The sequence below is a fragment of the Thalassophryne amazonica genome, chromosome 1, assembly GCF_902500255.1.
Source record: "Thalassophryne amazonica chromosome 1, fThaAma1.1, whole genome shotgun sequence".
Lineage (NCBI taxonomy): Eukaryota > Metazoa > Chordata > Actinopteri > Batrachoidiformes > Batrachoididae > Thalassophryne > Thalassophryne amazonica.
This window is the reverse complement of record NC_047103.1, coordinates 95372362-95398863: the sequence shown is the minus strand read 5'-3', so window position 1 is coordinate 95398863 and position 26502 is coordinate 95372362. Positions and strand designations below refer to the sequence as shown.

Sequence of the window (26502 nt, the reverse complement as noted above, 5' to 3'; positions counted from 1 at the left end):
TTCATGCCCAGTCCGCCCTGTCATTTGGGCGACTGGGCATGACGCCGTCCTCTGAAAATGCATACCACCTTCCAAAAGCATGTTATTGTATTAATAGAATGACCGGTCATCACTGTCAACTTTTTTGTGCCTCTGATTCATGTCTTCATGTCACTCTGGAAGCAGGCCAATCATCTGTCATGATGACTGCAGAGCTCCACCAAAAGAGCCTTTCACACTGGACACACAAAACAATTGCCTTCATGGATTCTTGACAGGAAAAAGTGAAACGCTCAGTTTGGGAGTCATAACTATGAAATTAGGAGTAAAAGCAGAAGGAGTGATGGACATCACCCTGCTGGAAGGAGCTTTTTTCAGCAACTGTTCGGAGTGAGGCCGGATGGAGCTGAAGTGGGCAGCCTGGCCAGACACACACAGACCCGGTCAGCAAGAGACATAGCAGAAGGTATTATCGAGCAGACCCACTCAATCTGAAATTCTTCACTTTTGGCTATAAATGCACAGTTTGAGCAATGGAGCTTCTACAAATTTGTCTGAGAATAAAATCTGAAAATAAAACGTGAAATTACTGCACCGCTGAATAATTAAGTTTTATCAGGTAACATTAGCTTAGCTTTCAGCGTTTTGCTGCGGAATCACTCAGTTGAGCTGAGTGAATGTTTTATATTTGTAAAGGATCTATTTTTATTCTTACCAAAATAATCTAAACTGTTTTTTTTTTTTCATTGTTACTGTTGTGACTACAAGAACAGTCTCAACTTTATATAACTTAGTTTTTGTTTTTTCATTTTAAATATTTTTTAAATATTTTTAATATTTTTTTAATTTTGTAATATTTTTTTTTGGAATCAGACCTTAAAGAAAATAGCACAGTACTGTGCTATTTTTAGTTTGTGTATATTTTAAGAAATATATTCACTTTTCCCACATCAGGAACATTTCAACATTTGCTGTGCAGAAAAACTTGTAAATCCAGATACACTCCAGAACTTCCAGTGATGCAGCTGGACACCAAAACCTGAAGTGGTGTGCCAATGCTACTGCTTTTGTTTAAAGTGCAGGTTAAAAGGTTAAAAAATTAAAACATTTTTGACAAATGAAGGAAGATAAAGCAAGATAGTAGTGATTTATCTTGACAAATCAACTCTAAATACAAGAGAAGAATATTTACAGTTATTTTTGTAAATGAATTTATCTTACTACTATGTAAGTTCTTGTCTAGAATGTTCATAAATTCATTTACAAAAATAACTAAACATTCTATTTCATTTAAAGATGAAATTTTCAAGAGAAATCACTACTCGCTACAATACTATCTATTTACTATCAAACATAAAGTTTGTTAACCTGACATATACACTTTAATGTTACTCTTAATGATAATAATGACAATTACATTGTCATTAAAATATCAAATTAATACAGAAAGAATAATGGAGATAATTAAGGGAATAGTTAAAAACTAAGAGATTTCGTTGTCCACTCACTTTGAATATAAACTTTACTAGACGGTCTGCATAGTCATTGCACACTGGAACACGTGTTGGAACTTTGTTAACCCCAAAAACATGAATCAGCTGCAAATCATGAATTATTCGCAAACCATTAATTGCAAAATGTGAATACTGAAAAAAAAATCTCCCGAAATGTGAACGCAGGTCTCACAAAACATGAATATACAGGAAATAGGAAACCCTATTGCCACAATTTTTTTTTTGGTGGGGGGGTCACTACAGCCGGTGAGGCGGGGAGGTAAGTCTCGAGCGTGCTCTTGCTTCTGGTGTCAAGCACCTGGCCACGCTGGGTGTGACCCACTCTGGGGACAGTGTCAGGTGAGGAGTTTGACTGGGGTGGTCCACCTGTCAAACAGTAACATAGGTGTCAAACTCAGTTAGAAAGATATTCACAGATTCGAAGTTCACAGCTGAAAAAATCTTAAGAGAAATGTTGTAGAAAAACAAAACACTAGTTTCTGCCCTAAAAAAGGTAGACAACGAGCTACAACCTTATTTTTATCCATATGAGCCATCCTCTGAGCTGGAAAAATAACATTGATCTGAACAAGCAGGCAGCTGAGAAACGGAAGCATAGGGACCGTCAACAAAGTGCAGTAACAAAGAGACACCAGAAAAATATTCAATAAATTCAGGTGTGGTGTCACCAGATTCACTGAGCACATCAGTGGGGTCCTGCTGGTTATACTACAGCACTCAGTTTGAAAAAATAAACTAAAATTTTAATTTTCACTACACCTTACAACAATGGCACTATTGAAAATTTAAATAATGAGAAATTCTTCAAAAAGTTTCTCAGTGACATTTTGTGGGCTCTCGTTTCTGGTGTCAAGCGTCCTGCCCTGCTGGGCGTGACCCACTCCGGGGATAGTGGCAGGTGAGGAGTTTGTCTGGGGCAGTACACCTGTCAAAAATTTTACACATTTGTGTATCTGGTTACACACGCATGAATTGAAATAAATACACAGGGGTTTTTTTTTACACATTTGTGTATCTGGCTACACACGCATAAATCGAAATACATACACAGATATTTTGCACATTTGTGGATGTGGTTACATATACACAGATCGAAATACACATTTGTAAATATTTTTTGTGACAGGTGTGCAGCCAGTACATTCTGAGTGCCGGTCCCAAGCCCGGATAAATAAGGAGGGTTGCGTCAGGAAGGGCATCCGGTGTATAACAAGCCAACCCAACTATGCAGACTAAGAATCGAATTCCCATACCGGATCGGTCGCGGCCCGGGTTAACAACGTCCACCACCAATGCTGTTGCCCAACAGGGTGCCGGTGGAAATGTGCTACTGCTATGCGAAGACGACAAAGAAGAGGAGGAGAACGTTGCCACAAACAGCGAGAGAAGAAGAAAACTAGAAGGGTGGAAATGAGAGTGAGGACTTTGAATGTTGGTAGTATGACTGGTAAAGGGAGAGAGCTGACTAATATGATGAAGAGGAGAAAGGTAGACATATTGTGTGTGCAAGAGTCCAAGTGGAAGGGAAGTAAGAGCAGGAGTATCGGCGGTGGGTATAAGTTGATGTACAATGGTGAGGACAGGAAGAGAAATGGTGTTGGGTTCATTTTAAAGGAAGAGTATGTTAAAAGTGTGTTGGAGGTTAAGCGAGTTTCTGAGAGGGTGAGGAGTGTGAAGTTGGAAATTGAAGGGGTGATGATGAATATCATCAGTGCATATGCCCCACAGGTAGGTTGTGAGATGAAGGAGAAAGAAGATTTCTGGAGTGTGTTAGATGAGGTGGTGGAGAGTGTGCCCAAGCATGAAAGAGTTGGTGATAGGAACTGACTTCAATGGGCATGTTGGTGAAGGGAACAGAGGTGATGAGGAAGTAATGGGTAGATATGGTATCAAGGAGAAGAATGGGGAAGGACAGATGGTAGTTGATTTTGCAAAAAGGATGGAAATGGCTGTGGTGAATACCTACTTTACGAAAAGGGAGGAGCACAGGGTAACATATAAGAGTGGAGGAAGGTGCACACATGTGGACTACATTCTTTATAGGAGATGCAAGCTAAAAGAAATCAGAGACTGTAAGGTGGTGGCAGGAGAGAGTGTCGTTAGACAGCATAGGATGGTTGTTTGTAGGATGACTTTAGAGGTAAAGAAGAAGAAGAGAGTGAGAGCTCAACAAAGGATCAGATGGTGGAAGCTGAAGGAGGAAGACTGTTGTGTAAAATTTTAGCGAGCAGGTGAGAGAAGCACTGGTTGGAGGGAAGCAATTTTGGACAACTGGAAAAGTACTGCAGATGTGGTGAGGGAGACAGCTAGGGCAGTACTGGGTATGACATCTGGACAGTGGAATGAAGACAAGGAGACTTGGTGGTGGAATGAAGAGGTCCAGGAAAGCATAAGGAGAAAGAGGTTGGTGAAAAAGTTTTGGGATAGTCGGAGAGATGAAGAAAGTAGACAGGAGTACAAGGGATGCAGCGTAAGGCGAAAAGAGAAGTGGCAAAAGTGAAGGAAAAGGCATACTGCGAGCTGTACAAGAAGTTGAATAATAAGGAAGGACAGAAGGACTTGTACCGATTGGCCAGACAAGGGACAGGAGCTGGAAAGGATGTACAGCAGGTTAGGGTGGTAAAAGACACACATGGTAATGTGCTGACAAGTGAGGAGTGTGTGCTGAGAAGGTGGAGGGAATATTTTGAAGAGCTGATGAATAAAGAAAATGAGCAAGAGAAAAGGTTGGATGATGTGATGAGAGTAAATCAGGAAGTACAAGAGATTAGTAAGGAAGAAGTGAGGCTGCTATGAGGAGGATGAAGAGTGGAAAGGCAGTTGTCCGGATGACATTCCAGTGGAGGCATGGAAATGTATAGGAGAGATGGCAGTAGAGTTTTTAACCAGATTGTTTAATAAAAGCTTGGAAAGTGAGAGGATGCCTGAGGAGTGGAGACGAAGTGTGCTCGTTCCTATTTTTTAAGAACAAGGGTGATGTGCAGAGCTGCAGTAACTACTGAGGCATAAAGTTGATCAGCCACAGCATGACGTTATGGGAAAGAGTAGTAGAAGCTAGGCTTAGAAAACAGGTGAAGATCTGTGAGCAGCAATATGGTTTCATGCCAAGAAAGAGCACTACAGATGCAATGTTTGCTCTGAGAATATTGTTGGAGAAGTACAGAGAAGGACAGAAAGCGTTACATTGTGTGTTTGTGGACTTAGAAAAAGCTTATGATAGGGTGCCAAGAGAAGAGCTGTGGTATTGTATGAGGAAGTCTGGAGTGGCAGAGAAGTATGTTAGGGTAGTGCAGGACATATACAAGAATAGTGTGACATCGGTGAGATGCGCAGTCGGAATGACAGACTCATTCAAGGTGGAAGTGGGATTACACCAAGGATTAGCTCTAAGTCCTTTCTTGTTTGCAGTGGTGATGGACAGGTTGACGGATGAGATCAGACAGGAGTCCCCATGGACTATGATGTTTGCAGATGACGTGATCTGTCGTGAGAGTAGAGAGCAAGTTGAGTCTAGTCTGGAGAGGTGGAGATATTTTTTGGAGTGAAGGGGAATGAAAGTCAGTAGAAGCAAGACTGAGTACATGTGTGTGAATGGGAGGGAGCCCAGTGGAATAGTGCAGTTACAAGGAGTAGAAGTGGTGAAAGTAGATGAGTTTAAATATTTGGGGTCAACTGTTCAAAGTAATGGAGAGTGTGGTAAAGAGGTGAAGAAGAGAGTGCAGGCAGGGTGGAGTGGGTGGAGAAAGGTGGCAGAGCTGAAGATGTTGAGATTCTCTTTGGGGAGTGACAAGAATGGACAAGATTAGTAATGGACATATCAGAGGGACAGCTCAGGTGTGACGGTTTAGAGACAAAGTCAGAGAGGCGAGATTGAGATGGTTTGGACATGTGCAGAGGAGGGACCCAGGGTATATAGGGAGAAGGATGCTGAGCATGGAGCCACCAGGCAGGAGGAGAAGAGGGAGGCCAAAGAGGAGGTTCATGGATGTGCTGAGGGAGGACATACAGATGGTTGGTGTGACAGAGGAAGATACAGAGGACAAGATGAGATGGAAACGATTGATCTGCTGTGGCGACCCCTAACGGGAACAGCTGAAAGGCAAAGAAGAAGATATTCACGTTTTGGGATCTACAATTAGTGAGACCTGCTTTCACGTTTTGCGCGACTTGCGTTCACATTTTGCTAGACCTGCGTTTGAATTTCAGGAGATATTTTTTTCAATATTCATGTTTTACAATTAACAATTTGCACATAATTCATGATTTGCAGCTGATTCACGTTTTGGGGGTTAACAACTTCCTACCTGGCATTTCCGGCTGGATCACACTTCTGCATTAGCTTATCCTACAACCCCAATTCCAATGAAGTTGGGACATTGTGAAAAATCTTCAGAATCCTCTTCAACCAATATTCAATTGAATACACCACAGAGACAAGATATTTAATGTTCAAACTGATAAACTTTATTGTTTTTGTGCAAATATTTGCTCATTTTGAAATGGATGCCTGCAACATGTTTCAAAAAAGCTGGGACAGTGGTATGTTTACCACTGTGTTATATCACCTTTCCTACTAACAACATTCAATAAGTCTTTGGGAACTGAGGACAATAATTGTTGAAACTTTGTAGGTGGAATTCTTTCCCATTCTTGCTCGATGTATGACTTCAGTTGTTCAACAGTCCGGGGTCTCCACTGTCGTATTTTGCGCTTCATAATGCGCCACACATTTTCAATGGGTAACATGTCTGGACTGCAGGCAGGCCAGTCTAGTACCCCCACTCTTTTAATACGAAACCACAGTGTTGTAACACGTGCAGAATGTGGCTTGGCATTGTCTTGCTGAAATAAGCAGAGACGTCCCTGAAAAAGACGCTGCTTGGATGGCAGCATGTGTTGCTCCAAAATCTGGATGTACCTTTCAGCAATGATGGTTCCATCACAGATGTGTAAGTTGCCCGTGCCATGGGCACTAAAACACCCCCAGACCATCACAGCTTTTGAACTTTGCGCTGGTAACAATCTGGATGGTCTTTTTCCTCTTTTGTCCAGAGGACACAACGTCCGTGATTTCCAAAAACAATTTGACATGTGGACTCATCAGACCACAGCACACTTTTCCAATTTGGATCTGCCCATTTCAAATGAGCTCAGGCCCAGAGAATGCGGTGGTGTTTCTGGATGTTGTTGATGTATGGTTTTTGCTTTGCATGGTAGAGTTTTAACTTGCACTTGTAGATGTAGCAACAAACTGTGTTAACTGACAATGGTTTTCTGAAGTGCTCCTGAGCCCACGCGGTAAAATCCTTTACACAATGATGTCAGTTTTTAATGCAGTGCTGCCTGAGGGATCGAAGGTCACAGGCATTCAATGTTGGCTTTCGGCCTTGCCACTTACATGTAGAAAGTTCTCCAGATTCTCTGAATCTTCTATTCATTCAATTAATAACTGTAAATGATGGAATCCCTAAATTCCTTGCAATTAAATGTTGAGAAACATTGTTCTTAAACTGTTGGAGTATTTTTTCATGTGCCCCATCTTTGCTTGTGAACAGCTGAGCCTTTTTGGGAGCCTGTTTTCAATTTGGTGTTCTTTGAGCATTCATTAACTTTCCCAGTCTTTTGTTGATCCGTCTCAACTTTTTTGAAATGTGTTGCAAGCATCCATTTCAAAATGAGCAAATATTTGCACAAAAAACAATAAAGTTTATCATTTTGAACTAGGGGTGGGCAGAACATAAAAAATCTTAATCGCATTAACTCAATGACTTTCTGTGATTAATCATGATTAATCGCATGGTATAGTGAAACCCAAAAATGAATTCAAAAGCCGCTTAAAGCACAGTTTTATTTGAAAATGTAAATGAACATTGCATTAAAATTTGAAAATGTAAATTTCAACTGAAACACACTAATGAAATCAAATATAAAACCACTGGCAGGTCATTTGTTATCCTGTTTCATATCAAAATAACAATATTCATGTCCATGACTAAATGTACTAAAACAAATACGTCACAATTGTACACATACGAAAATTTGATATGTGTACAATTGTGATGTATTGTTTTAGTATATTTAGATTTGTTGTGATTTGGCACTTTATAAGCTGATTAAATTGAATTGAAATTGAACATTTTATTGAGTCTTAAAGCAAATAAATATGAATTTGGTCACTGGATCCTTAAACTTTGTACATAATGAATTCTACATGGTGAATCCTTGATCTCTGGACATAAATAGGAATAAACAAAATCTGTAGTTTTTGTCAAAAGCATTTCCTTTCAGACATTGGCATGAATGTGTTTCCATATATCTGAGCTGAGCTTACAGCTGCTGTGCTTCACTTCAGGATGTAATTTGAAAAGAAAATACAGCACGTTTCATTTTGGGAGGAAAAAAAAAACGTTTTAGTTGATTGTAGTTTCTTGTCTGTATTACATTTGGAAAGAGGTGTCATTTTATTCATTTTGAAGTTATTAATTCCGACCGGACTCTGTCTCAGCCGCACAGCGTTTCGAGCTGTGTGAACGGAACGGAGGACGATTCTCGTTTCTGACAGCAACAAGACAAGAGTCCCAGTGTAGTGATTTAATCCACACAAAAGTGACTGACAATATTTTAATGGCTTTGCGAGGGGTTAAGAAGCGGCTTGCCATTTCTGAAGAGCAGTGAATCAAAGAACCAACGAGCTACTGGATCGAAGCATTGCTTCAATGGTTCATGGTTTCAAAGTGAGTCGCGCTGCAGAATAGTTTATTACAGACCAAACCCTGAATATCCGACTTTATTTGTACGTCCGTATGACTCTGAAACTCGGAAAAATCCGTATAATTTACGGACTGTAGGTTGACATGAAAACCACCGAAAATCTGTGTTCACCGCGGGGACATGTTCAGCTATTCGAGATTATTCAAGATTTTTTTTTTACCGATGACGAACGATGCATAAAAAAATTGCATCGGTCCAAACCGGTCTGGATCCGGGCCTGATCCTGTAGAACTTTGTACCGAAAATGTCCATTCAAAAGTTCGGCATCTTTCTGCATTTTGTTTTGTTGTGCATTGCATAGCCTGTACTTTTCTCGATCCTCGTGTCGTTTTCTGTGTGAACTCAGCTATCAGCAGGAAGCAGCAGCATAAGCTCGCCCCTGACTGACGGTTTCAAAATAAAAGGCAACGAGCAACAGTCATAAAAGGCTAAAAAAAAAAAAAAAAAGCAGCGTTAAGGGGAGGAACAAAATTGTCGGCGATAATGACCTCAGTAATTAACGCAACGTTAGCTCGTTAACGTTGCCCAGCCCTAGTTTGAACATTAAATAGCTTGTCTTTGTGCTGTATTCAACTGAATATAGGTTGAAGAGGATTTGCAAATCATTGTACAAGTATTCCATTTTTATTTACATTTTACACAACGTCCCAACTTCATTGGAATTGGGGTTGTAGAAGTATATTATCCAACAAGTAGGAGCGCCATCTACTGGATAACATGTAAATTTTACTTAAACAGTCACTGCACATATTAAGTCATTGCGCCTTATAATTATCAGCTTGACTCATATTAATAATAAAGAGGATATCACAGATGAAAAGATATTTTACTGAAAGTGGAGTGCAAGAAAATGTTACTTTCTGTGTGCAAAATGAAAAATTACCATGTTGTTTCTCATCTTTGTATGCAAGTGACATGATGTTGCCTCCTATGATGGATGTGATGGAATGCAGTGAAAAAACATTGAGGTACCCAAGTTGGCACTCTCTGCTTTGTGCCCTTTTCATGGACCTCAAGTGGAGTCTTCCTTCACGATGATGGCCAACATCATGCAGGCCAAAACATCAAGCCTGGATCTGGAGACCTATGAAGCTGTGAAGTACAGGCTGAAGGCCATGCAGGTCTCAGCAGTTGGCCGCTACTCTAGACCAACAAAGGACAGCCCCATCAACCTATCACTATTAATGGCCCCATCACACATAGTGCGAAGTTTGGGCGGTGTTTGGACGAAAACGGTGAAACAGTGCGAAACAGTTCAAAATTAGCACACAAAATATTGCGCACAAAACATCGCACCAATGGGCAGGCATGCACAAACCAGGTGTGAGAGTTTGTGCACACGCCAGTGTCTGTCAAGCTGGAACAGTGCGAGGTGCACCACATGGCGCCAGTTATGTGGAAAAAATGAAAACCACCTGGTACATGTGGAACCACATCGCACTGCTTATGTGGAATAAATAAAAAAAATTAAAACAAGCCGGTACCTGTGAGACCACATCGCGCCACTTATGTGGAATAATTTAAAAAAAGAAAAAAACACACCACCCGGGACGCGACCTCGCACCTTTCAAAGGCTCTGATCACCAGTCAGAGACTTTATCACTGAGCGACAGAGCTGTTCTTTGAGAGCTGCGGGAAGCTGCCTCATATCAGGAAGGACACGGAAGTATTACAAAAAAAAAAAAAAAAAAAAAAATTTAAATCCCACACCATATAAAAACACCACATTTATCAAGCAAGCAATACAAATATGATCCATCTCTTCCTCTGGTGATGACCCATGGTCACAGACATACAGTCATGAAATGATATGAATGAGAGGGAGTGTGCTGAGACGACATTACACAGTTTCCACACGATTCCTGCATCATGTGCACTAAGCGTGCACTTCGTCCAAACTTTGGACTATGTGTGAGGGGCCCTAAGGAATGTCAAACTCTCAAGCCAGAGGTACAGGGCAAAGAACCAATGAAAGGCAGAACTTAATGCTCCCAATCCAGCCAGAAAGAAGGCAGCCAAAGACTCAATAGTAGCAGCAACTTTCAATACCAGAAAGGTTTTTCAAAAACAGCAGCTGCAGCCATTAAAGAATGTTGCTGCCAAGAAACAAAAGCACTAATTTTCAATTCATTGTGCACTGTCTTGCACTGTTTGCACTGCATTTTATTAAATTAAATGTATTGAAGTAATGTCACTGTGTGTGTGTGTGTGTGTGTGTGTGTGTGTGTGTGTGTGTGTGTGGTGTGTGTGTGTGTGTGTGTGTGTGTGTGTGGTTGGGGGGGGGGTGGGGGTCGCCGTGTCATGGTACATGTGCTGTTTTTGTCCTTTGCCAATCACACCTATGCTGACACTGCACATCTTGTGTCAAACTGTGGAGAGAGCAGGCAAGGTGGAAAATTATGCAAAACAGGTGATCTGAAGTAACAGGGTTGGTGAGCATTGTTATATAAGTGTTACTTAGACTCTTTTTTATTGTCATTCAGTAAAAAACACAGATGTCATCACAGAACGAAATATCGATGCACTGCATGAATCAATAAAAACGCAGAATAAAAGCACAGAATACCAATCCAAGGTGTGTGATTGTGATAAATACGTTTTTAAAAAATTTCTATTGATAACTGTCTTTGTATCTGTGTATACACAACATATAATAAATAAAGGACACGGGATATTGCACATATGAAGATGCTACAAAGATAAAGTTGCTACCAGATGCTACAGTGCATTCTGTGTCCTACAATCTATGCATTCTTTACTATAGAAGCATATACAAATTCAATTTGATCCATATCATCCAGCTCTAACTGTGTTTTTCTCAGAATTTCTTGTGTTTTCTTACGTTTTCTTAATCTTATTCTGTTAGTAAACCTAAAACTGTCCCACCTGCTCGGACGTCCTCCTCCTCTGCAGCCTTCACAAGGTTCAGCAGCAACATTGTACAGAGAGTCCACAATGATGAATGCATCATTGGACACTGGTCCCACCTGAATAAAACAGGATGAAAAAGCCGTACTGAATGATAATTTAGTGCTAAACATTAATAATACATGTATGCTAGTCTTGAAATTTTTACAACTTTGGTAACTCTATCAGAATTGACCAGAGGCAAAATTATGCTTGACCAAATAGTTCATTTTCTTATCTGCATCAGTTATTCATGCTGAAAATGACAACAAATAGAAGAAGTACAACCTTGTCCCCCTGCCTGAGTATATCTTGAACAATTGGACATTAGTGGAGTCTGAGTCCCATGACACACACACACACACACACACATACACATAGTATCCTTGTGTGCATGCATACGTGTGTTTGTCAGTTACACTTTTTTTGTGCATGTGATAATATTTGCTTGAATCTCACCAAATGTTAACTGGATTTCTTCAATAAGTTTTTCTTAGTTATGTTCTAACATGTGGCCCTGTGACAGACTGGCGTCCTGTCCAGGATGTACCCCGCCTCATGCCCTATGACTACTGGGATAGGCTCCAGCACCCCGTGACCCTTAATTGGAGTAAGTGGTTGAGGATGAGTGAATAAGTGTTCTAACATGACAATGATCAAACTGCAGCAAACATGTTTTTGGCCCCTTGAACCTTGTCAGAACTGTCCAGCTCCATATTTGACCCATTAATGTTTTGTTTCTGATATGCATACTCGAGGGCTGCATTGGGATTGGGTCCCGCCGGGACCCAACGCAAATCTTGCAGGAACAGGTGGTCAGAACTTCGCTGTGGGCAGGAGTGGGCAGCTAAAAATAAACACTGCAGGAACAGAAGCAACAAGATGACTCAGCCAACAAAGGAGAATAGTGTAAAGCGTCCATATGCTACTTTCATCTTAAATAATTTAATAGTAGCAGCGAAAATTACAGGAGTGAACAGAGAGAGACACAAACACAGCACAGTGAGTCTGTGTCTGTCTGTGTCACAGCGCAGCGACTTACTGCACTGAACTGTCTTTAAACTGAAAACAACCAAATAATAACCCTAATCCTGATCAGTGCGTCAAAAGACATACAGGACAGGGATTCAACTCAACAAACAATCCCATGATTTTTCTTTATTAATAACCTAAATGACGTGTTTTCTCCTGTGGGATGGGAGAATACACAAAATCATTGCCTATTATTGTGTGCTCAGCCTTTCATGGGTGCAGACATAACTGTAACACATGTTGCGAGTGCAGGTGAGAATGATCAGAATTTCAGCGGGAGTGGGACAAAGAATATAGTCCCGTGCAGGGCTCTAATCCATACCGCTTATCTCGGTATCAGAGTAAGCTTTTGTATCAGGGGCTTACCTTACCCCTGGGGCCCCCTGAGGGGGATCAAAATCTCTCCAAATTGCCCACAGGTTGTACCTATGCTAACCTTTCCATTAATGATGGAAAGTGTGTTAAATCCTTTTGAAAAATATCAGCATGGGCAGATATGTCAGTTGGCCTAAGGGACCAGTGTGTGAGGGTAGAGGTTGGGGGAGTGGACCTAAGTGGGTTCATACAGTGGTTTTCAAATTGTGAGGTGCCCTGCAGCGGGTCTGTAATCAATCACTTCTACAGTGGCTGTTCTTGAAGCTTGAAGCAACGAAGCAGTGCTCCAACCCACTGCTTCATTGGTTCATTGCATGGCTGCTTTTCAGAAGTGGCAAGTCCGCTTCTTAACCCCTCTCAAAGCCATTTAAAAATGTCAATCATGAGTCACTTTTGTGCAGATTAAAGTCACTAACTGGGACTGTTGTCTTGTTGCAGGCAAGAAACGAGAATCGTCGTCCATTCCGTTCACACAGCTCCAAACGCTGCACCACTCTCTGCTGAGTCAAGTTAGAGTCCGGCCAGAATTAATAACTTTAAAGTGAATTACCATTTTAAATCAAATGACACCTCTTTCCAAACGTTGTAAGGCAGACAACAAACTACAACAGACTAATTTTTTTTCCTCCTAAAATGAGACGTCCTTGCTTTCTTTATGAATTACATTGATGTTGACTTGCAGCGCAGCCAGCTGCAAGAGCCCAGGTCAGAGGTATGGAGTGACATTCATGCCATTAATGTCTGAAAGGAAATGCTTTAGAGAAAAACTGCAGATTTTGTTGATTTTTATTTATGTCCAGAGATCAAGGATCCAGTGACCAATTTCATCTTTATTTACTTTACGACTCAATAAAATGTCCTTGACATAGAAAACCCATAAAGCCTATTTTTAGTACACACAAAAATCATAAGAGGTATCGATAAGCAGAATCGATAAGCACTGATATCCATAAAATCTTATCAATACCCATCCCTGTAAAGTTGAATTAATATTATTTATGTTAAAAAGTGTTAGCTATGCCAAAGACATTTAAAACACAGAGATGTTTTAAAAAAGATGTTTAAAATGACAAAAGATAAAAATAGAAGAATAGAAAGTTCTTTAAAAACACATGAAAATTCAGTAAGGTATATCTTATATATTATATTCCAATTATAAGGTAGAACTATGCTAGTATACTAAGGTATATCTAAATATCTAAAAAGGAAGAGTAAAATGGAAGAGTAGAAAAGAGTAGAGTAGAGCCACTTAGGTGCCTGGTCTTGAGAACCAGGGATGGTTTGACATGTTTAAAATGTTTGAAAACAGTGTCAAATGTGTGTTCCCTAAAAATGCACAAATACTTTTAAAATGTGTTTAAGATGTTTAATAGAATAAAAAGAAATACACAAAGATGTTGAAATTGTGTGTATGTGTGTCGTGGGTAGGGGAGACGCCTATTGTTCTCTGAGGGGGGGCTCACTCTCCCACACTCTGGGTTAATAGATACAGATACAAATAGATACAAATCACTAGCGGGGGATTCTCAACAAGTGAGTGTGCCTTGTTTCACTTTCAGCAACACTGTTTTACTAGGATGTACAGTTATGAAGCTATATAGATACTTAAATGCTTTGTAATAAGCTAAGAACTATTGAAGGTGACGTAAAGTGCAGCCTTTTAATTCAATGGACATTACATACATAATAGTTGCAGTTGAAGAATGCTCTGTGCTTAGTTTACAAAGAACTCGTCCTTGCAATGGAGATGCAGAGCCGCCTCCTCAGTTTAATCATATTACATGTATTTATATCTATTGGGCGATGTACAATTCTGTCTAAAATTTATGCATATGAGCCCCTACAAGGTCATTTTATATTTTCTGTTAACAACAAACAGCCAACATGCCAGTAGGATGATGGCATCATGCAGAGAGATGGCATAAACGCAAAACTGACCAAACACAACTTGCAAAAACTCTTCTGTTTATTTTGCAAAAACTAAGCCGGCAATTATTACTAGGTATGAATTATACTCCTCATACACTCTCAAATGGGCCATCATTTGTACTTAACTCTTATGTTTCCACTGAGCAACACCAATTAGTATGTTTTTTCTCCAGAAGCTTATTTCTCATGTTTTCTGTGGTTACCATGGCAACCATCTAAAAGCCTATTTCTCAAGTGTCAGGTTGAGCAGGAATTTGCACCCACATGAAGGATGCATGAACAGGTTTTGTGAAGGTGGTTCAGTAGTAGCACTGGATAACAGACAGACAGACCAAATAAACTACACACACGGACTAATGAAACTCAGCTGAGGCACAAAAACCAGCAACGACCCAACAAAGACACAGTGGAAACCAGGGACTAATATACTGTGCCATGATTACCTAGATCCCCCAGGCATTCCACCTTCACCGAGTGATACCTGGTGTGCAAACAGAAACAGCAAAGACACAGTCAAGTAAGACAGATACCCACACAAACAGCACGCAGTGATCAAGTGGCACTCAGGTGAACACGGGCCTCTCTACGAGTCCGTACCAGCTAAGCTAACAGGCTGACATCAGTTCGGGTGTTTATAAAATCATAGTTTTGGGCTTTGCTTTGGTGTGGGTATAAATAGTTATGAGCCGCTTATTTTCTCAGTAATTATGCATTAAAGAGATCTAAGGGATCAACATTAAACATTACATTAAAGAGGAACTATGCAACTCTAAAAAGGGGTTTTGCTTTTTTTTTTGGTGGGGGGGCGCGCCCCCAACAGCTACCCCCCCCCCCTTCCCCTGCTGTCTATGTGAATTTGATTTCAATAGAGCCGGATGAACCCAATCCATGGAGCCATGAAAATTCAGTAAGGTATGTCTTCTATAAAACATTCCAATTCTAAGGTAGAACTCAAGTGTGTACTAAGGTATATCTAAATATCTAAAAAAAGAAAGTAGAACAGAAGAGGAGAATAGAGTAGAGTAGAGCTACTTCGGTGCCTGGTCTTGAGAACCAGGGATGGTCAAGGAATGTCATGTCAAGGAAGCAACAATGCTCAGAAACACATAGAGAACAGATAATTTATCCTAATATACTTACAAGTGGAGCAGCAAGAACACCAGGTCTGCATTCATTTTGCACACTTCTTTATCTTTCAGCTCTTGCCATTCCGGGAAAGCCTACCCCGGGTGTGACCCTTCACTCACTCACATACTCTTTTTCTCTTCCTCCGCCAGTGTTTTTTTCTTCTTCTTTCTGTGTGCCAGCTTTTGTCATGATGATGAACATCTAAGAATTAAAGCCTTTGTTGACTTGTTGTTAAAGCTGCCTCGCGAGTGGGCATGTACGTGTTGTAGTGCCACAAAGCAATTCATGTTTCTCACGAGACCTGACACTCTTGTTCAAACACCAGGTCGGCGTCCCTAAAGTTGCAAGGATTGTTTATCGCTACAAGCGACTTGGTTGGGAGGGAGTGACCCCCATTCTCCCCCAAACAAGTAATTTAGCAATTACAATTATTCCCAGATTGTAAAATTAAGGTAAAACTGTTGCATCGTTCCTCTTTAAATAAGACAACAATTTCACTCAGTGTGAATATTACAGCAGGGACATCTGGGATGATCTGTTAGGACTTAAGACATTTCACCACACAGCAAACCATATTATTTCAGGGATGTAATATATAAGGCTGACTGTGTGTGTGTGTGTGTGTGTGTGTGTGTGTGTGTGTGTGTGTGTGTGTGTGTGTGTGTGTGTGTGTGTGTGTGTGTGTGTGTGTGTGTGTGTGTGTGTGTGTGTGTGTGTGTGTGTGTGTGTGTGTGTGTGTGTGTGTATGTTCGCTATGCACAGCCACAGTAATTAAGAAATCAACACCAAACTTGCTGTGGTGACTGGGTGCACCAAGGGGAGGTCACTGGGACCCTTAGGTTGAAAGCATACATGTGCTTTAATTAGAATCACGACCAGCTCACTGGAGCCCTTTTTTTCACAGATCACATGATACTCAGGTCAGATAGAAAGCATCACACTTAACTTGCAACATCACCAAGGGTACTGACACAGCAAAAGTGTTGAAAGAGTGCCAAATGATTGTCTGGGATGAGTGTACCATGGCACACAAGTTAGCACTGGAGGCCCTGGATCACTGTCAACGTGATATCAGAGAAAACCAGTCAATCCTAGGTGGTGTCACCCTTCTACTTGCAGGTGACTTCCTGCAAACTCTCTCAGTCATCCCAAAAGGAACTCCAGCAGATGAGTTGTCTACCTGTCTAAAGTCTTCCTACCTATGGTACCAAGTCCAAACACTTACTCTGTCCAGAAACATGCAGGTACACCTTCAGGAGAATTTGCACAACTACTTCTGACTGTAGGCAATGGGGAACTGCCTGTAAATGATGAAGGGATGGTGACCATTCCAGCTGGCTATGGCTAGGTGGTTCAAAGTGTTCAGGAACTCAACAATGTCTACTCTAATCTGCCAGAAAACTACAAGAACCACAAGCCATCCTTGCTCCAAGAAATGACATGGTGAGCAAACCAATGAGCAGCTCCTCCAATTAATACCAGAAGTGAAGACATACAAATCCATTGACTCAGTTGTAGAGACAGCTGAGGCAGTTCATTACCCAGCTGCGTTCCTGAATTCCCTAGATCCCCCAGGCATTCCACCTTCACCTTTTTATCATCATTCACTTGAGTCTCATGAATGTCACAAATTGCTCTATGAAAATTAATGATGGCAACGTACACACAATGCAATGCAACTTACTACACCTTAACTAAAGTGACATGAAATATACAATGAGATGGCTAAAATTCTCCATCTGTGCGTGGAATGAGGAACTCAGCTAGTTTATCATAAAATGGTCAAAACAACAGACACATCTGTACACAACAACTAGCAGCCAGTGCCAGTGGACTCTGGAGATGTTATGAAAGGTGGAGACACTAAGCAAACTAAGAAGTAAATAAATAATTCACCCCCTCTACACTTGCCATGAAGGAAGAAACTATTTATAGAGACCAAAACCATTTTTTGTACCAGGCTATAAAACTATTTATTTATTTTGGGAGCCAGCTTCAAGTGACCAGTGAAGGAACTGTAATTTTTTTCTTCTTCCAGGAAGGCTTCAAGTGAGGCCATCAAAGTTTACTGTCTGATGGTGCCCTGGTCTACTCACCTGCCCCCCCCCCCCCCCCCCCCATCACAGAGCACACACATTATCAGCAACAATTCGAAAGCACTATGACATCATGATAAAGTATTCTCGAGCTTAAAAATGCAATGTTCCATTCATTCGTGGAAAACGTACTGCTCCAGTGAGTCACCTTGAATAAAAAAAAACACCAGCTAAATATTTTTTGGGCATGTAAGAATAATAAAAGGTGCACATGACAGCTCTCTGCTTTCAGCCTGCTGGACAGCACCTTTCAGCTCATCACTTATCCTCATTAAGAAAAAAAACATGCAAGATTAGATTATTAGGGGAAATCACATGAAAATGGATTAGAAATCAAACGACAGCCATGTGCATTGCCATCGTCTAGACCGTGATTCTATATCAGCGCACACAGCAAAACACACTCACGCCAGTTTGCCCAACAAACACGCATGCACTCATGCCCGGATCCACACACACAAGCTGAATTGAGTTTGGACGCATGTGTAGGATGGGTTGGATTTGAAAAACAGGTCTGAATGCTATCTGGCTAGAAAACAACCCAAACTGAATCTGGCTCAAGGCAGATTGCCAACCCCAGTCTGAATGAGGTTTGATATCAGGTTTCTTTGCAGCTGTTTGAAAAGAAATTGATTGACTACAGTATTTCATTACTCCCGACATTTACAGTAAATTATTTATTTATTTTTTTCCTGTCTATGACATTGCTTTGAGAGCTCCTTTGAAAGCACAGCGTAAACCAAAGAAAGGGTTTTTATTGCTCTAAAAACAACAGAAATTCGAGTTCTGCCAGATGGCAATGCCACAATTTTGCACATTCACTCTGTTTTTTGATTTGATTTCACTCGAGCACGTGTCTGTGGGCATGCGTGAAGATGGACAGAGCAGAGGAGCAAGTTTGGGTTTTTTTTATGCAGGTAGACAAACACTGTGTCCAGCAACAATCAATCACAGTGAGAATATAAATGTCAGATGGCAACGATTATTGGGAAAAAGTCAGCCAATCACTCCATCTCTCTCTCTCTCTCTCTCTCTCTCTCTCTCTCTCTCTCTCTCTCTCTCTCTCTCTCTCTCATTTCATTGTATCATTGCATGTAGGAGGTGAGCGGTAAAAAAGCACTCCTTCTGTATCAAAAAGGAACCCTTATTGCCGACTGCTGCTGTCAGTCATCATGGTTGCACTTCATCAAGGACTGACAGAATGGACTGCTAACATTGGGCAATGGAGTCTTGTTTGAGGGCGGGCGCTAAAGGGATAAAATATGATGCATATGATGGAATTTCTCTACTTCTGGGGACAAAAACATGGCACTTTCTCTGAGTTTTTGGGCAAATTACACCCAAAAGTGAAAATGCAAAGAAAAAGCTAAAGATGTGGTGGAAAGTGGACATGTGTGGCGGTTTGTTTATGACCCGAAGCTCAAACGTGTTAAGGTGGCTGTGCAGAATGCAGCTACTCTGGTTAGCTGACACGACATCTCCCATTTGCCTCATCTTCCCTTCTCCACTGGGAGCTGAAAAAAACTGCACTTTTCGCGACTGCTTTGGTGATTGCAGCCAAAAACAAAACAGTACACCATGCCATAGGTATTAGAGCATGCCATAGGTATTAAAGGCACTGCGCTGCGGTGGTTTGAATCATATTTGTCTAATAGATTACAGTTTGTTCATGTAAATGGAGAATCTTCTTCACAGACTAAAGTTAATTATGGAGTTCCACAAGGTTCTGTGCTAGGACCAATTTTATTAGGTAGTATTATTAGACGGTATTGCTTAAATTTTCATTGTTACGCAGATGATACCCAGCTTTATCTATCCATGAAGCCAGAGGACACACACCAATTAGCTAAACTGCAGGATTGTCTTACAGACATAAAGACATGGATGACCTCTAACTTCCTGCTTTTAAACTCAGATAAAACTGAAGTTATTGTACTTGGCCCCACAAATCTTAGAAACATGGTGTCTAACCAGATCCTTACTCTGGATGGCATTACCCTGACCTCTAGTAATACTGTGAGAAATCTTGGAGTCATTTTTGATCAGGATATGTCATTCAAAGCGCATATTAAACAAATATGTAGGACTGCTTTTTTGCATTTACGCAATATCTCTAAAATCAGAAAGGTCTTGTCTCAGAGTGATGCTGAAAAACTAATTCATGCATTTATTTCCTCTAGGCTGGACTATTGTAATTCATTATTATCAGGTTGTCCTAAACGTTCCCTAAAAAGCCTTCAGTTAATTCAAAATGCTGCAGCTAGAGTACTGACGGGGACTAGAAGGAGAGAGCATATCTCACCCATATTGGCCTCTCTTCATTGGCTTCCTGTTAATTCTAGAATAGAATTTAAAATTCTTCTTCTTACTTATAAGGTTTTGAATAATCAGGTCCCATCTTATCTTAGGGACCTCATAGTACCATATCACCCCAATAGAGCGCTTCGCTCTCAGACTGCAGGCTTACTTGTAGTTCCTAGGGTTTGTAAGAGTAGAATGGGAGGCAGAGCCTTCAGCTTTGAGGCTCCTCTCATGTGGAACCAGCTCCCAATTCAGATCAGGGAGACAGACACCCTCTCTACTTTTAAGATTAGGCTTAAAACTTTCCTTTTTGCTAAAGCTTATAGTTAGGGCTGGGTCAGGTGACCCTGAACCATCCCTTAGTTATGCTGCTATAGACGTAGACTGCTGGGGGGTTCCCATGATGCACTGTTTCTTTCTCTTTTTGCTCTGTATGCACCACTCTGCATTTAATCATTAGTGATCGATCTCTGCTCCCCTCCACAGCATGTCTTTTTCCTGGTTCTCTCCCTCAGCCCCAACCAGTCCCAGCAGAAGACTGCCCCTCCCTGAGCCTGGTTCTGCTGGAGGTTTCTTCCTGTTAAAAGGGAGTTTTTCCTTCCCACTGTAGCCAAGTGCTTGCTCACAGGGGGTCGTTTTGACCGTTGGGGTTTTACATAATTATTGTATGGCCTTGCCTTACAATATAAAGCGCCTTGGGGCAACTGTTTGTTGTGATTTGGCGCTATATAAAAAAATTGATTGATTGATTTTCCCGTTAGAATTGATGCTGTTTGTGGGAAGAGACTAATATCTGGGTGGAGTGTGGGAGTGTCAGCACAAACCATGGGGTGGACCACGGGGTGGGGGTTTCAGTGGAAACCATTTTAAACCGGCACATCTTAAACCGGCAGTATGCTTTTAAGTTTCCTGAGCCAGGCTGAAAGGTTTGTGCTGAAACTCCCACACTCCACCCGGGGATTCTCTGCCGTGTTTGTGCCGGCTGTCCCAGGTGTGGTCAAATCTCGCAACATCACGCAGGGGTTGAAACGAGACTCTGCTGCCCTATTACACATTTCCAAATGACTTCTTCATGAAATGTATGAATAATGTTTATGTCTTCACTTTCATGTTAGCTTAAGCACATTTGCTAAAGTTAGCATGAGCGTCAACCTCACCCTTTGACAACAAAGCACATTCAGAAGAAAATGAGTTAGTGTATAATTGTACAGGAGGAGGGGTACAGGAGCTGAACACAGGCTTTGTAATAAAGATCGTGGTTACTCTCCGACTGATCCTCCCTGTCTTTAAAGCCTCTGCCAGCCATCTGCTGACCTTACTGCCATGTTTTCATTCCTGTTTTCCTTCCCAGCATAGTGTGTTATTTTCTCTGCCCAGCCTTGTGGTCACAGGAACCGTGTTTGCACTGCAAAATGAAAGCAGCAGGAGCATCACAGAAAACACACTGTGAGACCAACCATATGTCACATGGTACGAACACCATGAGAACATTTTATGGGAGAAGTGCAGGATGTGGTTAAATGATAAAGGAGAAAGGAGGGAGATCATTTATCTTTGCACCACTTCAAACTAATAATACAAGACAACTGTGAGCAATTACGGCCTAAGATGTTAAAGTTTTATTGAATGTGAGTTACACTGTATGCAGTGCACTGCATACAGTAAGTGAAATCACGGATAAGTGTGGCTATTTATATCTGTGTACAAATAAACAGTACAATGTGGCTTAGGGTGCATCATTTGTCACACTTTTTCTAAATATTCTAAAAACAATCAGAAATAAATAAATAATGGAATGGAATAAATCTTTTACACTTACTAAAGTAAACTTCCATGAGAACTTTTAATAAATGCCATTAATATCTACTGGGTCCACCGAGCTTCTGAAGTTTCCTACTAACGACACCCATAAATCCGAGCTGAAAATATCACCTGTTCTTAAATAATGCCAAAAAATAATGCATTTAGCCCCATAATGTCAATGAGAGCTGAATATAAATATGGATATTGTACATCTTTTGGTGGCAGTGGTACATCTCTATTGGAGCTGGGTATTGATTCAAATTTCAACAATTTGATTCCAATTCTTAATATTCGGAATCGATTATTTTGATTCAATTTGATATCGATTTGGGTTAGTCTTATTAAATTGTTTTTTCATTGTCTAGTTATGCAACATATTAATACTCCTTCACAAAATTTGGCCCTCAAAATGCAGGCAAGAGTGTTTCAAAGAGTTTTACATTTAAAACTTTTCTGGGGGATAACAGTACCCTGGTCTCCCCTACAAAACCCACGTCTGCACCACTCACTGCAGCAGGAGAACGTGGCTATTAGAAAAGCTCTCCCACAGCGGGGGAAGTTCTCCTAAGTTCTCCTGCAGCAGGAGAACATGGCTCCCACAGTCCACACCAGAGAATCTTCATGCGCTGTTCCACAGAAATGGCACGTGAGAATTAAACAGTGGACGATTGTCTTTTCTTGCCTGCAACAACAGTCCCAGTAGTCATGATTAACATCTTTAAATGGCTAATACGCACCCTTGGAAACAGTGCAACGGCCCAACTGCAGTGTAATTTTTTACAGACATGCTGTTATAACAGTGGCGAGAAGGGCATATATATTTATATATATTTTTATTATTTAAAAAAAAAATGGATCTTTGGATGTATGAATCGATCTGTGGGAATTAAAATGAGAATTGATTTAAAATCGGTGAATCGATCTTTTCAACCCAGCACTAGTCTCTATCTTTATTAGTTCCTGAGATATGGCAATAGTGACAGGTTTTTTGTTTTGTTTTTTTTTTGGTGGGGGGAGGAGGGGGAGCACAATGAAAATTGCCTTTGCCAGATATTTCCATAATAACAGCAACAAAGTAAGCCAACAATGAAACCTTAAATTATATTCCATTAACTCACAGTATCATAATATACAAATAATGAATGTTTATTAGTTCAATGGTACGAATATTTCATGAGGTGAAAGCTGGAACATTTCCAGCTTTCATCAAATTAAATATTCGTTCCATTGAAAGAATGTAAAAACATTTATTATTTGTTTTATATAATGGCTAAAATAGATCCTTGTCATTTGATATTATATTAATTTATAAAAAACAGAAAAGGAACTTACATTTTGGTGCGTCACTGCACTGACTTCATGTACTTCCAAAAAAAAAAAAAACACGTCAGAATTTAGTCCAGCTTTCCATTCTAACTTCCTCCTAACAGCTCTTCATGCCTCCCGATGGCTTACAGTGCAGTGGATTTGTTTTGGGTGTGCGTGTGTTCGTGCGCGCACGTGTGTGTGTGTGTGTGTGTGTGTGTGTGTGTGTGTGGTGTGTGTGTGTGTGTGTGTGTGTGTGTGTGTGTGTGTGTGTGTGTGTGTGTGTGTGTGTGTGTGTGTGAGTGTGTGTGTGCACACGCGCGCAGACTGCAATGGTACCAAACGTATGGATTACTTATGCAACCCATCTTCTTGGCTTTTCTAGTTTTAATTAATTTATATCAAGGTGTAGAGATTTACTTTCAGTTTGAGTCTAAGAAAGATCATTTCTGAAATTTTTATATTGAGAAGCCTGATTTACTTTTTGTATTTGAAATGCCATAAACAAATTAAAATGCGTGAAATATCAAAGGGCTGAATACTTTTGCGAGCCACTGTATATTACTGAAATCATGGCATAACTCAGAGTTATGAATAAATAAATACTGAATAAATAAAACCCCATCTGATGACTGACTAGTAAGACAGAAAAAAGTGTCTTCATGAGACCATGACTACCGTCACCTTTGAAGAAATGCTTAAAAATTCAACAAAAATGTAATATCTTGAAACCAATGAAGCTACAGATATCACACTGGTACCAACAGATGTGCAGGAGCCACATTAATATTCAACTTTCATTAACACTAAAGGGCTAAATACATTAGTTTCAAGGTTATTTGAGAAAAACTATTTTTTTTTTCCACAGTGGTGATATGGGCTTATTCAATCCAGCTAATATTTGATAGATTTTCTTTTCATTGGTATTCTCAAGTTTTAAAATTGGGTACAAGCTGAATTTCCAAAACTGGGGCAAATAATGTACCCAATGTGGCTTTATGACAAACTGAAATTTACTACATGAAAACAGTTTCAATAAATTAAAAAACAGTGCAGATTACCTTCTCACATAAATGGAATATGTAGTATGCATGTGTTGGGATGAAATGGAAAATAATCTCTTCTCTTCTCATGCATGTGAAGAGAACAATTTTAAAATATGCAGATGACTCTGTAATTATTAGTTTATTGCAGGATAATGAAACCAGCCATGGACCTGTTGTTGATCACTTTGTCAGGTGGTGTGAAGAGTCCCACCTTCAGCTGAACATTTAAGACTAAATATATGACTGTGGATTTCAGAAAAAAAACCTGTACACCTGAGGCCATAGTCATCAAGGGTCAGAAGCTAGAATTTCTGCAATGATATAAGTACGTACCTGGGGACTATGATAGAGTCTAAACTTAACTTTGAGACCAACTGTGAAGCTGTATGCAAAAAAAGGCATCAGCAGTTGTTTTGTTTAAGAAAGCTGTCATCTTTTAACATTGGCAAAACCATCATAACATCATTTAATTTGTCTTTTATTGACTCACGTGTTATTCTTTGGTGTCATGGTATGGTGCTTTGTCAGTGAAGGAGAGAAGCAAACTGATGCAGATTTTGAAGTGGTCAGGGATGCAGACTGGTGAACCACAGCTTAGCCCTGAGTCTCTGTATACCAGGCAGCTACAGAGGACCACGAAATTGATTCTACATGACCATTCACACCCTCTACATGGCGAATTGCAGCTTCTTCCCTCTGGTTGGAGGTTTATAGTCCTGAAGTGCAGAACAAAGCACTACAGGAACAGTTTTGTTCCACTCGCCATAATTCAGATGAATAAATCATCGCAGAAAATTTGGTACTATTTTAGGTGGTTGCCAGGCTGTGATCTAGTGTGGCTCTGAGCACTTTTATGTCTGTGTCAGGTCTTTGTGTGTATGTCAGTGTTGTCCTATATGTTTAATAAGTTGGATGCTGTCTGTTACTGCAACACACATCTGCCTACGTGTATCAATAAAGTAACCTGAGCCTGAGCCTGAATTTGTTTTTTGTGTTAAAAGAACTAGCATAATCAATTAGCTCCTTCAAATCATCATCCGCCAGCAAAACAAACTCTGCCATGTTTAGCTAAACGCCACCCCAGTGTGAGCATGCGTGGTGGTCGGGGCGTGCAATAGCACATTTCATATTGTATCAAAATTCCACACTAAAAAGAACTACTGCACGGTAAATGAAAGACAACGGCAAATGGTATGAATAATCCATGTCATGTGACATACAACCCACCAATCAAATAACAAAGATCCACTCAGCCGTTATCTAAAAATGATCAAAATAGCAAATGACAAGGTTGTTGTTTCACTGTTATATAAAACAAATAGTTTTTTTTTCATTCTTTCATTCAATATTTGTACCACTGAACTCATAAACATTCATTATTTGTATACTATGTGGTAAATCTGTGTCAAGTAGGCAGTTCTCAAAAACTGAGTGGCCATGCTGAAAGGAGACTCATGAGGATGCCACCAAGACCCCCCTGACAGCTCTGAAAGAAGTACCATAGGTTGCTGTGGATGTGAGTGGAGAAACTGGGAATGGTAAGTGGAGAAGGAATGAAAAAAACATGAAAACTGATCATCTGAAAGTTTGCATGATCTTTTTTTAAGAAAATACTCCTCTATACCACTTCATCACAAAACTGGATAACTGATGATGCATGACAAAAGCTGCACTATGCATAGTTTCTTCAACCACAACCACAGAAACACATAAGTCCTTCAGAGTTGACTGGGTGTCTTGGTGGCTTCCATCACTAGTCACCTTGCAGCATGGTCACTGAATTTCTGAGAAGTACTTACTAGACACTGATTTACCATACAGTACCATACCCATCACAACTTTTTACCTTTGCCAACTAAGTTGGAGGAGGTTATGTTTTCGCCTCTGTTTGTTTGATTGTGAACAGCCTGAAGCCCACAATTTTTCATATATCATTATAACATTTTTACTGAAGATTCATATCCTGATAGGCAAGAACTGATTCAATTTTCAAGGTCATAGGTCAAAGTAGGAAAATCTTGGAAAATTGGAAAAATCCCTATTCTTTAACATTAAACACATTTTCAGAAATTCATAACTCATATTTGAGAGTGTTATATAGGATGGTATCCTTTATCAACTGACAAAGTTTGTTCCGGATTTGAACCAGATTACAGGTTTTGTGACCATTTAAATTTAGTGTATTTAATGTACATTTTATATTATATCTTAATCAAACATGCCCTGATCACTCTCATATTTGAAAGTGAGGTGCAGACTGGGACTCACTATCGCCTGAGAAAGTTTGATCCGGATCTGATCCGGGTTGCAGATTTT

General features: G+C 40.3%; 1 protein-coding gene across 1 annotated transcript in view; it reads right to left on the bottom strand.

Annotated features, from left to right (window-relative positions):
* The window catches only part of LOC117512720 (collagen alpha-1(XXI) chain-like), a 292990-nt gene that overhangs the window by 230615 nt on the left and 35873 nt on the right, over positions 1-26502 (bottom strand). The window contains exon 2 of the mRNA XM_034172906.1: positions 11151-11251. Within this exon, the coding sequence (XP_034028797.1) occupies positions 11151-11235 (85 nt within the window). The 5' untranslated portion in view covers positions 11236-11251. The remainder of the gene's footprint in view (positions 1-11150; positions 11252-26502) is intronic.